At 41.0% G+C, this 16,552-nt stretch overlaps 1 protein-coding gene across 2 annotated transcripts in view; it reads right to left on the bottom strand.

Moving 5' to 3' along the window:
• Positions 1-16,552, bottom strand: part of GRID1 (glutamate ionotropic receptor delta type subunit 1) — a 744,143-nt gene that overhangs the window by 311,800 nt on the left and 415,791 nt on the right. For both annotated transcript variants that reach the window (XM_075258436.1, XM_075258437.1), the window contains exon 4: positions 7,932-8,137. In XM_075258436.1, the coding sequence (XP_075114537.1) occupies positions 7,932-8,137 (206 nt within the window). The remainder of the gene's footprint in view (positions 1-7,931; positions 8,138-16,552) is intronic.

A 16,552-nucleotide genomic window follows, 5' to 3' on the forward strand; every position in this document is an offset into this window, starting at 1 on the left:
TCATTTTATAGTATGGGTCATTAAAATTGTGGTAATACCAATTATGTCTACTTGTGTACACTCATAGATATAGGATGAGTCTGTGTTCTTTACCTCAATTATTTTTTTTTTTTTAAAGTATGAGCACTTTTTTAAAGCCCTACTAGAGGACCTGACTATGTGATTGTTTGATCACTTACATTACATTACAAGAATTTTGTATTACGCCAGTTTCCAAAACCTAAGGTCCTACCATGGAAATTCATCTATATTCCTTTTGTCTAACCAATTAGATTACAATGTCGCCACTTACCAGTGTATCAAAGGCTCCTTGCAGATGACCGTGGCTAGTGTGCAATCTGTGTATTTCACGGATAGCACACTAGCCCATTCTTTTCTATGTGTCTGTATACATGACTATGAATTTCACAGTCCTGTGTGCGGGCAGACACCCCGGGTCGCAAAATATAGAACAGGTCCTATGTTGTCCTATTTTGCAGCCCTTACCCTTCATTCACATCTGTGTTCGGTATTCCATTCAGGGAGTCCACATGAGGCCCCCCCCGAACAGAATGCCAAATGCAACTGCAAGTGGTGTGCAGTGAAAGTACACGGACCCCATAGACTATAATGGGGTCTGTGTGCTTGCTGCACGCTGCCCGCACGAATCATGCGGACAGGAAAGTAGATTGTGAACTACTTTCCTATCCACATGATCCCTGCAGAGATCTGGCGGCAAGGACACGGACCCCATTATAGTCAATAGGGTCTATGTGCTTTCACTGCACATCGCTTGCAGCTGCATTCGGCATTCTGTTCGGGGGCTCCTCATGCGGACTCCCCCGGACAGAATACCAATGTAGATGTGAACAAAGCTTTACTTCCATGGCTCCTATTAATTTAATGAAAGGGGCCTCAGAAGCACGGCGCGTGAGCACACGGGTGACATCCCTGTGTTCCCCGTGTGCCGCCCGTGCTTTTAATTCACAGCTGGCCGTTTCAGCACAGTTGTCTGCAACCGGCCTAAAGAGTATCCAGTCATTACTGCAGACTTTTAACCATAAGGCATATCAGACACAAGCTGCACATGGTGTAGAAGCCTTTCATATTACTATAGAGCACCAGGCCCGAAATTTATGGTACATAGCGCCATGGGGCTAAGGCACTGTATTCTTCAAGCCTACTAAGTTTAAGCAATTAGGCCTACTAATTTAACTTTAATAAACCTTTAATCCAATGTCTTGGGAACAGATTTATACACTGTGTACGTGTCATGAGAATTATCACACCATCCTATATTAGCCTGTAATGTTTTATCCGAAACTTTACGATAATGAAATATTAATTCCATCACTTCAATAATGTACTGTGTTTAAAAAGATGCAAATAAATAATAACAGTTACATTTCTATACAAGCAATAACGCCGTTCTGAAGTTTGCCTGGGTGCGCGAAGATAAATGACCTCATTAGCATTTTTATGATATGATATTGGAAGATTCTGTGGATATTAAACACCTGCAATGTATATGTTAATGTTCCGCAACTATTAAATGTGAGAAAGATTTCCATTCTATGTTTCTATGCTAATTACAACTATCACAAAGCTTTATTATGTGAGCTGTTACAAGTTCCTGTCACACTTAAGCTTTAATTAAGGGAGCTGCTACCATAACTCATTAGCACCTAAACAACCTACATCCATTGACACTTCATTTGATCTTGAGATCAAACAGCCACATTAAAAAATAATTACACGTGAACCATGGAGCTGAATAGAATCCTTTGTATTGTTCGGGAACAAAATGAAACCCGTGTCTTGTGACGTTTGGATTTAGATTCAATAGATGCTCCTGCTCTTTAGGAGTCCATTGAAAGATTCAGATGGACAAATTCAAAAACTACAGACATGAAGAAGATTCGGGCAGATATTAATTCCTCTATTCAAATGGTTGTTCTGCAGGAAATATTTTTTAACCCCTTGTGGACAGTCAATTTTGGTTTTCAAAACGTTTTCTGAGACTCACTGTTTTTTTTTTTTACAGGACAGGGTGTCCGGTTATGGATACTTATCCCCTAACCACAGAACCAGGGACTGAACATTTGGGACCCGATCATTGGCTCCCGGCCGATCATTGGCTCCCGGTAATCCAGATTATGGGGGACCAGAAGTCCAACTAAAGCCTCCATGTGAAAGGAGGGCCAGTACGCTTGCTTGGAAAGCACTCCATATCTATGGGACTGCTGGGACTAGAATGCGCCCACAGTCCCAAAGAAGTGAATGGAGAGTCAGTTATGCAAGTGCACTGGCGCTCCTTTCACAAGGCGGCGTTAGAGGGACTTTTGGTCCCTTGTTCACCTGATCACTGGGGGCCCCCCGTGCATGGAAAATAAGTGTCCATAATGGGACAATTTGTTTAATGGCCTTAGAGGCCAGACACTTTTTTTTACTTTTACTTTTTACTTGGAATCTAAGAACCATATCAGTTTTATTTTTTCATCAACATAGCCATATGGACAATATAAGGTGTAATATTTAGCAGCACCATTTTGAAGTACATGTCATATGTTGTATGATATCCATTTTTCTTTTTATAAACCTGTTTTTGGTTTCATTCTAACAGTGTTTACAGGCTAAAGCATTGGCTTCATTGTTATTAAGCACCCAGCCAGCACTGGTCCCTTGTGCAGCACACAGACTACAGAATTGTACAAAGTCGGCACTCTAGGCTAAATGTGGCCACTAATAAGGCCTAATGTACATTCAGTTTTTATCTCATTGGGTGCTGGTGGAAACTGACAGAGTAAAACTTGAGCTCTGTTTTCGCCTTTCTAAGCAAACTGGCTACCTGTGCATTTGCTCTACCTCTTTAGATATTAGTATATATGCCGGATAAACTTCCTCCTGCCTATCCATGTCTGTATGTATTTAGGCTGTTTCTTTAGTCCCACTTTGACTGAGCAATGAGTTCTGTTCCATGCATGTGGCTCTACTGTTTATGCCAGGGCCTTTGTCCTGTTTTTACGCAAGTCATGTTGTCTGTTATGTCTATGTTAGAACTCTGTTACTTGCTTGGCCCATGGCCTCTGCAAATTAACTCTATTACTTATGGCCTGTTGCCTTTGGGCTTTCCACAATACAATTGGTAGCTGTGTCCTCTGTGTTTTCTTCAATACTTCTGATACCTTCTCATGACTGTATCTTCTGGGCTTTCTACAATACCACTGATATCTGTGGCCTCTGGGCTTTCTGCAATACCACTGATATCTGTGGCCTCTGGGCTTTCTGCAATACCACTGATACCTGTGGCCTCTGGGCTTTCTCAATACCCACTGATTCCTGTAGACGCTTGGATTAATACCTTTGTTACTTATCTGTTGCTTTGTTGTCTGTATGTTTTGTCCTGTTTTATTCAATGTTCATTGTGTTTTTATTTGTTTCGGTGTTGCACTGCACCATTGTCTTGACCCAATTAGGCTTGGTTCACACATCAGTATGCCATCCGTCCATTTGAATTCAGTTTGAGACTAAAAACGGACTGATGCACATACTGGTTGTATACTGACACCTTTTTATGCGGATAGCAAACGCTGTCTGTTCCCTAGAGGACAGATAAGGGGATTAAAAGTAGCAATTGTAAACAGAGTAGAGATAAGGACATTTATTTGATGCTCTTAACCCGTTGGTGATCGGCCACTTACACGCATTCCTATGGCAGCAAGGTATTCGATTGAATACTATTCGCTCATCTCTAGTTCTGATACAAAAATGGCAGTTTTTTTTGTTGCACAGACACCTTAGGCCAAAAAGCCTAAAAAATGTTCCACTTTGTCCTACCTGCTTGGCCTAACACATACCAGAAAACTCGGCCAATAACAGTCCACATACAGATTGCTGTGTATTTCTACACAGTAGAACACTAACCCTAAGTAAAGATCTGGACCATTGATTAATTATTAAAGATCCCCAGAGACCTTCCCTAATAATACAATTAACTAAGACCAAATGCAGTGAAGCAATTTATCTAAAATACATTACTGGAATAAAAGCGTATAACATTCAATGACACAGAACACTCGGATGGTATATTACATGAACTAAGGGCATTTTCTGTATATTTGCTTTTGCTTGTTTATTTTATGACATTTATTCAAGCCATTTTATCATGCTTTTTATTTCTCTCTGAATTGTGATATATGAAAGTCCATGCCCTTACCTTGTCACTGCAGCACCATGTCTCCAAATTCAATTTTGGTGTCATTTATTATTATAGTTCATACTCATCCTTGACTACTGCCTGCCTTGTGTTGTTTACTCTCATAATCCAGTCATATTCTTCCTCAGTCCAAATAAATCAATCGGACTTACCGCAGTCAATGCTATTTTGGTATGTTTAATACTGCCTACAATAATTCCGAATAGTGTTTTCTGTATAACATATGTGAATTAGAAAGTCATAGGATATAGTAAAAAGTAAGATGGCAGAAAGCTGCAGTTGGTCCACAGGATTGTTTTGGAATTGCCATTTATGAAACTCCCTAATATATGTAATACGGATCACTGGTTGAGACGATAATCTACAAGTTAATACAAGCCACTTATCAGACACCACTCTGGGAATCTGGGTAACAAAGTCTAAGGGCTCGTTCACATGGGGCAAGAGGGAGCTGATTTTGGCGCTGAATCCACGTCAGAATCCGCCCCCTCACAATAGAGGTCTATGTAGACCACTAGCTTACTTTTTTCCGTGAGCGGTTTGTTCCCACTCACAGAAAAAAGAAGCGAGCTGCCCTTTCTTCAGGCGGATTCCGCAGCTGATTCAGCCCCGGTGTCTGCCTCGCGGCAGCATCCTCCGATCTAGACCCATTCATTTAGGCCTACTCTGGAGCAGGAAGCCACGACTGTCAGAAGCCGCAGCAGGTGCATTTTGGTCCTATTCTGACGTAGCTTCCCATGTCACAATCAGGACCAAAATCTGCCATTCCACACCCCTTGTGAACTAGCCCTAAGACAACCCTATGTATTCACCTGATCCTGCAACAATGCATAATGCATATAACTGCTAGGGAACCAGATTGCATCTGTTGAGTAAGGTGACAAAAAACAGGAGTTAATTTGCAAGTCCCAGACTAATGACAGGAAAACGAGAGTCAAACTAACCAACGTCAAAACCAAGAGGGTACAGATGCCAAATGATAAACTGGAGAATTACCACTAGAGGAAGCCAAGGTCGAGTCTAGGAGAGTTCGGATACAGAAAAATCAGAACTGTACTTGAGCAGACTGAAGGAGCCAAGACACAAAGTAATCACAGCCAAGACACATTAAGTAATCACAGGCAAAGACCTGGTATCAGAACCAAGTTTAGCCCTTGACTAGACTCTGAACCAAAGCCCTGATTAGCTCTGTATCGAAGACACTGACTGGCCGAGCAACCCCAGACAGAGTGAGAGGTGGTAGATATAGCAACCTTAAGGAGATAGCCTTGGGAAAATGCATATACCATTCACATTCACAGCAGACAATTAAATAACATGTATCTGACATTTCATTTTAAAAGAGGTAAGGCATGGCGTATCTTATAAAAGTTTCTAAGGAGTTAGACACCATTTCTCAGCTTGCCATTCACTGTATTTTTTTTTACTCAGCTGTTTTTTGTCAATTTGCTGGGTAAAACCTTGAATATTCTACACTACCTTGTCCAAAAAGAGACAACTGGATTCAGTGACTTTTTGTCACATGAACAAATCCAGTTTTATTGTTCACATCACAGTACGCATCAAAGTCTGTCTCGCTTTAAGACACAGTACAGTAATAGTTGTCAACCTGAACATGCAACTTAGCAAAACACATAGCAGGTTCCCCGCAAATGGCTATGTCAACGGTGAAAAAGAATTTATAGACCAAATCAGTGTGAAAAATGCAGTCAAAGAGCCAAAGATTTAGGATTATTAGATCCCCAAACCATTACAGTAGAAGTTTGTAGATTACTCCAGTAACTGTGGGAACTGCTGATTGTTTTATATGGGCAATGGCTAAAAATATGAAGAATCTCCGTAGAAAGTGCTTGATTTCTTAATATTTTTACTGTACAAAGTCATTTCATTTGGCTGAGATTGATGCTTGATTTTAAACTAAAATAAAGTAGATCTGCCAACTCACGTATGTTATTTCTCTAGGGGTATGTTCACATGGTGGAAAATGAGGCATTCCGTCACAAAATCTGGCACCAAATCCATGGCAAATTCCATCAAGTGAACATACCCTAAAGCTAAGGGAAAAAAGATAGGCCTGCTGCAGTATATCCGGTTTTAGTCTCAATTACCTGGCCTGGCCCCAATTTTAGCCTTTGCGTTGCACAGATTGAAAACTTGCCAAAAACATAACTGATATGCTGCATGTTCCAAATTTTGTGAAATTTTGTGCTGCAGGTTTTTGTCTTAGGGTAAGTTCACAACAGTGTATTTTGGACTGAAACCTGAGGCGGAGGCTGCACTGCACCGGCATCCAGTCGCGCACTCCACTCTGGATTAGGCCCAATGAATGGGCTTAGTCTGGAGGAGTGTGTGTCTTCAGGCCAAATCTCGAGGCGAAATGGCCTGAAGAATGAGCACCTTGCTTCTTTTTCCAGGAGCCAGAACAAGCCAGCTCTGGAAAAAAAAACACACCTGACTGGCTCCCATTGATTTCAGTGGGAGCCGTCTTTTTGGTCAGGATTTTGAGGCAAATACAGCCTCAAAATCTTGACCAAAAATCTTCATGTGAACTTATCCTTATTGGGGTTATCCAGGCAAAAATGGACAACCCTTTTAATGTTTAAATCAGCTGGGGGTAGTGAATAAAATGTAAAAAAAAATGCATATTCACCAGTCCCCGATGCTCCGTGTCCTCCTGCGTGTCCCAGTTCTTCTGCTCTCCTAGTTCTCTTCCAGATTTCTGCTTTAGACGCCAATCAGTGGCAGGTGAATATGCATTTTTTTTTTTTAATTCACTGGTGTTCCAGGTGTCATATAGAATAGATTTGTTTTAGGTTTTGTTTATTTTTATCTATTTTTTTTTTTTTTTTTTTTTTTGGGGGGGGGCAGGGTTTGAAAATTTTCATTAATTTTTTTCACATTTTTAAAACAAAAAAAAATATTAGCCCCATGAGTATAAAGACCAGTACAATATGGCTATGTCCACAGAAAAATAAAAACCGAGTTATGACTCTTGTAGGTGGGGAGGAAGAAAACGGGAAATGCAAAAGTGAGAAGAAACCTGTTCAATAGCGCTTAAATGTCCTAGTTTAGATGTTTATCATTGTGTACTATACTGTGGAATCTAAGTGTTTCATTAGAGGAACGATCGTCTCATTTTTATCAACACAAGGTATAAAATGTTATAATCTTCCAAACTGACCAGATCTTACTGACAAGATCAATTGCAGAAATCTCCTAGCTTCACGGATGTTCTGCATTACAGTGCCTGCGTTCTATCTTCTGATCGCTTATTGTTTTGGACTTTATATTTTGACTGTTTGTTTTTTGACCTTGAAAATAAATAAATTTCTTCATTGATAAAGCCCGTGGTCTTTCTGCTCCATTGCATCAATGTAGTAAACCACTGTCACAGGATTTTGATAGAAAATGCATTAGGATATTGTCACCGTAACATGACAGACTTCATGTACATTTGAGGTCGTCTTGCTCCAAAATTCTCATTTTCTATCTGTCTGGCCAGGATAAAATTGCATTTTGTTACATTTACTTCTCTCTGCTACAGTTTTACCTTTCATTTTCCAGGGAAAGCTTTTATCTAAAGTGAAATATACATGCAAACAAATAAATATCTGCAAGAACCCCTACAAAAAACGGAACAGCATACGGCCAGGATCACACGTCACACTGTAGATCCAGTTTTCCCATGAACACGGCTTTACTGAAGTTCAGTTAGCAGTAAGAACTCGTCACCCACCTCATTGATGAAGTTTTGTGCTCCTCTCGGACTCAGAAGTAAAATTGCTCTACGCAAAGTGTCGCGGTACCGATTTAGTTCTTCTGTTTTCATAGAGGTGAAAAGACTGGCAAAAACTTTACTGATGTTCCTGTCCACTTTTTGCAACGATACATCAAGCCCTAGTCGTGATGCTTGGTCCAGAAATCCTTGGAGTCCCCGAATATCTGCAACACAAAAAATTACAAAAATAGATTTTTTATTGGAGTACAAATGTTTTAAATATTTTTTTGTATTTAAAAAAGGTCCTTTTCTAAGTAAATATTATAGATTATATATATATATATATATATATATATATATATATATATATATATATCCCTATATTATAAAAATGAATTTCTGTCTGTCTGTCTGTCTGTCTGTCTGTCTGTCTGTCTGTCTGTGCTCTAATGCGAACCAAACGACTGGATCTTCACCAAATTTGGTACAGAGATACTTCAGATATCCGGGAAGGTTTAAGACGAGACTCCAACTCGCTCGGACGTACCGTTGCTGAGATACAGCATTTCAAACACAGTGCCCCCCCCTTAGCCAATACAAACCTGCAAGACTTTCACTCATATTCCAACTGCAATACACACGGTCACTCCACATGCACAATACAACACTGATATCCAAACTGAGATACACGCATCAGAGAATTAGATACACAGATCAGCACACAGTATCACACACCAGAGGATTAGATACACGGCTCTGCACACAGTCCCACAAACCAGAGAATTAAATATGCACTTCTGCACACAGTTCCACACACTGAAGGATTTGATACACGCGTCTGCACACATTTGTACACGCCATAGGATTAGATACACGCGTCTTCACACAGTTCCACACTCCAGAGGATTAGATACGCGCGTCTGCACACATTTGTACACGCCATAGGATTAGATACACGCGTCTTCACACAGTTCCACACTCCAGAGGATTAGATACGCGCGTCTGCACACAGTTGTACACGCCATAGGATTAGATACACGCGTCTTCACACAGTACCACATGCAGTAGGATTAGATACGTGCGTCTACACACAGTTCCACACGCCGAAGGATTAGATACGCGCCTCTTCACACTATACCACACAGGGAAAGATTAGATACGCGTGTGTGCACACAGTACCACACTTTGGAGGATGAGATACATGCCTCTGCACACAGTACCACAAGCCAGAGAATTAGATACGTGTCTCAGCACACAGTACCACATGGGGGAGGATTAGATACGCGCATCTACACACAGTACCACATGCCATAGGATTATATACGCATGTCTGCACACAGTACCACATGCCGGGGGATTGGATACGTGCGTCTACACACAGTTCCACACACTGTAGGATTAGATACGCACCTCTTCACACAATACCACACAGGGGAGGATTAGATACACGTGTCTTCACACAGTTGTACACGCCATAGGATTAGATACACGCGTCTTCACACAGTACCACATGCAGTAGGATTAGATACGCGCGTCTACACACAGTTCCACATGCCAAAGGATTAGATACGCGCCTCTTCACACAATACCACACAGGGGAGGATTAGATATGTGTGTGTGCACATAGTACCACACTTTGGAGGATTAGATACATGCCTCTGCACACAGTACCACAAGCCAGAGAATTAGATACGCGTCTCAGCACACAGTATCACACGGGGGAGGATTAGATACGCTCATCTACACACAGTACCACATGCCATAGGATTATATACGCATGTCTGCACACAGTACCACATGCCGGGGGATTGGATACATGCTTCTACACACAGTTCCACACACTGTAGGATTAGATACGCACCTCTTCACATAATACCACACAGGGGAGGATTAGATACACGTGTCTTCACACAGTTGTACACGCCATAGGATTAGATACACGCATCTGCACACAGTACCACATGCCGTAGGATTAGATACGCGCGTCTACACACAGTACCACATGGGGGAGGATTAGATACGCGCGTCTGCACACAGTACCACATGCCTTAGAATTAGATATGCGCATCTACACACAGTTCCACACTCCAGAGAATTAGATATGCGCGTCTGCACACAGTTGTACACGCCATAGGATTAGATACACACGTCTGCACAGAGTACCACATGCAGTAGGATTAGATACGCGAATCTTCACACAGTACCACACAGGGGAGGATTAGATACGTGTGTGCACACAGTATCACACTTTGGAGGATTAGATACATGCCTCTGCACACTGTACCACAAGCCAGAGAATTAGATATGCGTCTCAGCACACAGTATGACACGGGGGAGGATTAGATACGCGCCTCTTCACACAATACCACACAGGGGAGGATTAGATACAGGCCTCTGCATACAGTACCACATGCCAGAGAATTAGGTACGCGTCTCAGCACACAGTTCCACATGGGGGAGGATTAGATACGCGCATCTGCACACAGTACCACACGCCAGAGTCATTAGATACGCGCGTCTGCACACAGTTTCACTTACTGGAGGATTAGATACGCGCCACTTCACACAATATCACATGGGGAGGATTAGATATGTGCATCTGCACAAAGTACCACACCAACAAGAATTAGACACTTGCATCTAAACACAGTACTACACGGGGAAGGATTAGATACAGCTTTACTCCAGGTATCCATAACAACTGATCACAGGTTTTTCACTGACATCCAAAATGAGATACACATAATCACATGACGCTTATGGACATACACACAAACCACATACAAAATACACCAGTGCAAAATTGGACAATTCTTATGGGGCCAGTACACAAACATAAAATGTAATATACCCGTGCGAAGCCGGGTCCTCCCTCTAGTATATATATATATATATATATATATATATATATATATATATATATATATATATATATATATATATATATATATATATATATATATATATATATTGCTACTTTAGTCAATTTGGTGTTTTTTTATGTTTGTTTTTTTATACTGGTTTTAAATATATGGCCCATAGAAGTTCTGTGCAAGTTACTCCCTTTTCTCCAAGTGGGTGGTAACTTTGTTTTTCATGAAGAAAATAAATGGATACCACCTACCACTAGGAAAATAAGGGTAAATTCACACAGTTTTTTTTGGATCATAACCTGAGGGAGAGGTTAGCTGGGTAGCCGTGACTGAAAGCCCGTGTACTGCACCAGCATCCAGTCGTGCACTCCGCTCCGGATTAGGCCCAGTGAATGGGCCTAGTCCAGAGGAGGGTGTGTCTTCAGGCCGAATCGTGAGGCCACTCGGCCTGAAGAATGAGCACCTCGCTTCTTTTTTACGGGAGCCGGAAGAAACGGCTCCCGGAAAAAAGACCTGAACGTCTTTTTGATCAGGGTTTTGAGGTGGATATGGCCTCAAAATCCTGACTAAAAACTCAGTGTGAACTTACCCTAAGAGTTAATTTTCATATAGAAACACTGGGTCCATATCTCATGTGGATGGACTTAAAGTGCCAAAATGTCCAGTGGCTACCAGATAATACATGTCCTTTAGCATGTAGTATTTGATAACATTAAAAACAATCTTCATCCAAGTGCAATACATCTTCTAAACATGATAACTATGGACCAAACTTAATTACCCATAATTAGCTCCTAACCTTGTGGCTGACTGGGCAAAAATCTCTGCTTGGCTACCTTGTGTGAGTGGGAATACAGAGATAGTTGATATATAACTGGGTTGGACTACTCTCTGGATTCAGAGGTCCAGACTGAGGATTTAAGCCAATAAAATCCAAATCCCAATGAATCATTGCTCAGAAAATTAAACATCAATCTGCTCAACTACTGGTTTCCATGGAAGAGAGGCCACTTAGCACAGCCTAAGATAGTTCTTCATTATCATGCTGGGTTTAGCCACCATGGACAGAAGTTCCCGGCAGTTATTTTTATTTCGAACTTCCAATTAGTCTCTCTCTTTATGACATTGCAGATTCTCTGAAGTGTACATGGACATGCCACCTAGAAGAAAAGGGGTGAGATCATTCAGGGTTGGCTCCCTCTTTCCAATATGTCCTAAAGCAGACATATTGCCTATTGCTATGGTATGTATAACCTACTGAGGCACAATGTTGTGGCAAAGCAGCTTTTTTTGTTGCAGATTTTACTGTTTTTTTTTAGCCAAAGCCAGGAGTAGATTAAGCATAAGAACTTCCTACATATTGGCCATTAATTTTGTAGACATTCTTGGCTTTGGCTCAAAAAAAGGCTACAAAATCTGCAACCAAAAAATTTGCTTTTCCACTGGGGCTTCAGCCTAAAAGGGCTTATTGATGTATATAAATTGTTTAATGCCGTTGTGATGAATGGCCCTGAGATAAGTTTTTTTTCACTGCCCTGCTCAGATATATTTCCCTTTTGCCCTGTTAATTTACTCTACTGGTTAGCATATCAGAGATAGTGTCCCATTGTCCAAGCCTAATTCCTCCCTGGAGGTATCTTGCCTTACCCTGAGCACGGCATTGTCAGGTTTCTGCTAACTTCATTATTCTTAGCAGGGGCTATCTGGGATCAGTGGACTGAGAGCCTTGATATCACCTTTTAGCAGACAAGCTGACTCCGAGGAAACCTTCAAAGAGTTATGACCGTATATAGTAATACTGGTACAAGGTGAGGGGGAGAGCTGCCCACCTTGCTGACCTCATCATGGGAGGGGGCTAAGTGGAGATATATTGTCACACATGACAAGACCACAGGCTCTTGTTGTTCTTCCTGGACTGCTGGGATGTGTCACAAAGTGCTGTGATGCTGTGGAAGCTAATCCCGTGGACTATGGACTCTATTGCCTATGGAAATAGCATGCACCCTGGACTATTCTGCTACTGGGGTAGTCAAACCCTTACCAACTAAGGATTACCTATGGACTCTCACGGCTTATAGACTCTAAAGAACTGTGCCCTGGATTTCATGAGGTGAACTCCAGAGACCCAATTATAATTCTGTTTCTATTCTTTTATTCTTCTTATCTTACAGCACAGTAACATATCCTTCTTTAACCATACAAGCTTGCATCCGCTAGCATATATCTTTATGTATGTTGGTTGTCTAGTATCGACCCTCTTGGGTTAATAAATATAAAACTTTAGAAAGCTCGTCTCATATTATCCTATAAGACCCGGTCCCTCTCTAAGGGTGAGAGTGGATGGTAAAGGTAAGAAGTTGATTGCAGTTTTGCCCATGGCAAGGCCAGGTAGGCCAGAGGCTGGGTAAAAGTGGCTTGGACGGAGGCGAGATCCTTCACAGCAGGTATTAGTTTATCATTTAAAAATAACACTCATATTATCTGGTCCAGCCTTGCTGCTCACACCCCATCATTTCCAGACCCAGTCAGCCAGAAGTAACAACACCTCAACCTTTGCCTATTGTAGGTATTCATTGGTATGAACGGTTACTTAATGTTCTTGCACATGTGACCATTTGGCTTCCACATAACGTGCATTTGTAAATGTTATAACTGAAGAAATTTTGGCTACCATGGTCATGTGATGATGAATGAATGGGACATCAGCAATTGTGGTCCAGCAGGGGAATGAAATAAAGGGAATGGAGCAGCGGCACTCGTGTTTCCTGCACTTCCACATACATTATGAGTACAAGAGTAATAACTACTTCTGACCATGATATGCCTTGTATTCTGTATTTTTCAGAAGTTTTCTTTCTATGCCGGCTCCATATATACCATATATACAGATTGTCAGTTTCACCTGAGCTCAACTAAAGATGGAGTCTATGTATGATGATATCTTCCATATATTCGTTATAGAGTGCGGATCTTGCTCCCCTTTGTAAGACACCCTCAGATACAGCAATGGCATGAAGAATATTCTACTATAGTACTTAGTGGTGTTTCTGTGAATCCAGCATGGAGACATAGAAATGACTAACTAGAACTATCTGCAGCAGTCACTTCTCTGTGCTTCTGTTTCGGTCTCTGTATAATAATGTTCCCTCCTACTTTCGCTCCCCACTCTATAGTCTTCTATGGGCAGCAGCTATACACTGTCTTTTATTGAGTTGATTATCTTTATCAGCCATGCCTCTCTGAAGGTAGATTGTACCACTAACTTGAGAGAGAGAGTGATCTTATGTGGAGTTGGGGAAGTGCTGGAATGAGCAGAAGACGGTCTGATACATACAGGTAAATAAGATAAAGCATATTACAAAGTTAAGTTTCGCCACTGACATTATTGATTTATGGGTAACACCCCCCCCCCAAAAAAAAAAAAAACCAAAAAAAAAAAAACAACAAAACAGTTAATCTATAAATTACTTGTAAATTCAGTTGACATCAGGGTCCATGCATGCGTACAGACTGAACAATTTTGTATTACTGTAATGTACTTTTAGGTAAAGTGAATATTATATATACTATTAAAATCATAAGTGTCAAAAAATTATATGACCCTTCTGCTGAATTCATTCATTATACAGTATGAAGGTTGAGAAAAAAGGAATGCAAAACTTATTTTGTACCTCCATTTGTTTCATTGCTCTTCATGATTATGTGTTCAAATGTCCTATTAGGATTCATATACAGGATAAAGATAGGCCCTTCACCTCTATATATACCATACTGGAAACTCAATGTGTAAGGGTAGTGCCCTCTCTGATGGAGCCGACATGTCTATACAGTTCCTAGACAACAATTCATGTTAACAGCCAGCATGGGAAGTCACATTTCCCACGAAGAGGCCTTTTCTGGTGAGCTGTCAGTTTACTGTATATGTCCATTTGCTCACACTCTTAAAGGGATTCTATCATTAAAATTGTATTTTTCCTGCCTACCACGTAGGAAAAGACTTAAGAAATGCTATTCTTCTCCTACCTTTAGATGTCTTCTCCACGCTGTCGTTCGGTAGAAATCCAGGTTTTCAGTATGCAAATGAGTTCTCTTGCAGCACTGGGGGCGGTCCCATACTCAAACAGCACTGGGGGTATCCCCAATACTGCAAGAGAGATCTTCCGGAGCTGGGTACAAACATCTAGGGCACAGGCCTTGGGCAAAGCCAACTGCACAAGCCCGCCGGCCACATGCAGTTTGAACCCAGCGCCGGAAGAAGATGCGAAGAGAGGCCGTTCCATACGAAGATGGAGGTGGCGCTGGAGATTTCTCTTGCGGCATTGGGGACGCACCCAGTGCGGTTTGAGTGCTGGGGCCTGCCCACAGTGCTGCGAGATGACTCATTTGCATACTGACGGAAACCAGGATTTCTATCAAACGGCAGTGCAGAGAAGACATCTAAAGGTAGAAGAAGAATAGCATTTCTTAAGGCTATTCTGACATGGTAGGCAGAAAAAATACAATTTTAATGATAGAATCCCTTTAAATGGACACATGTATGCCAACAGGGAATCCATAAATCAAATATTTTGGTGAGATATATCAGAATTTTGCAGACCTGATTACATTCTGGCATAATTTAACCCCCTAATGTCCCGGGCCCTGTGGCAGCTGCTACCCCTCTAGTTACACCCCTGGATGTGTGCAGGTGTATATGCCTATGGCCTCATAAATCTGATAGCTGAACACAAATACCAAACAAGGTGTGTACTTAGCCTAATTGTACAAGTATACCTGTGAGCGAGCTATATCCCTTATTTGAATCTATTGACATTTGTAGTATAGTTTACTTTGGCAACCAAAGAATTTTAATCAAGTAAATAGAGGAAAATTGAAGCTAAAATGTATATTATGCATACTGTATACTTACCTCAATAATATAGTACAGCAGAGATAAAATAACAGGTGAAGACGAATCCAAAGCCAAACCTTAAATGTCAATCTAACCTTGAACAAGTGACACTTCATTAAATACCAACATTTAGAGCAGATTTAAGTCTCCTCAAATGACTAAAACTTGGACATCGTACATCAAGTTTAGTAGAAAGAATCGTTAACACTTCCTAAGAAAACCATCTGGTTAACGACAGAAAAGAATTATGCAAGGCTGATTCCAAGTGCTAATTGTGTAACAAATATGCAACCATGCAGCTGGGCTATAATTATACTCGTCGCTGGGATGGGGCATATGACAATGCTATTTGTACCTCGGTTAGTTCTTGTTTAGAAACAAAATTTCATGCATGAGCCCCCACCTAGCCTACATAAAGCCAAACACATTACACACATCTGTAGAGAAGACTGTCAGAATATGGGCCGGGAGTAGAAGAAGACTGGAACATTTATTTGACTGGCCTGTCCTATGAATTATTAGAAGGTGAAATGATTATAGTTTTGTTGACTTAAGTTCTTTTACCTATTTGCTAAATGTCTGAAAAATATATAAAAGGCTTTTAGCTGTGTCTCGGAAAAGTCTGCACAACTCATGTCCTCCATTCACTTTGACTCAATATACTTTGCCGCAATACGCAGTAGTTGTAATAGTTTTGCAAAACTTTACTGAAGGTGATGACAAAGGTTTTCTATTATTTCAGCATGGACTATGTCCAGACTCTTAAGCCACATACACATGGCTCCATTACCTCTATGATTTGTAAGGAGTAATACAATACCCTCCATACCTCTATAGGGCTATACTGTTCTTTTGATATAATAATAAGGCTTTAA

The sequence above is a fragment of the Leptodactylus fuscus genome, chromosome 10 (assembly GCF_031893055.1).
Source record: "Leptodactylus fuscus isolate aLepFus1 chromosome 10, aLepFus1.hap2, whole genome shotgun sequence".
Classification (NCBI taxonomy): Eukaryota; Metazoa; Chordata; class Amphibia; order Anura; family Leptodactylidae; genus Leptodactylus; species Leptodactylus fuscus.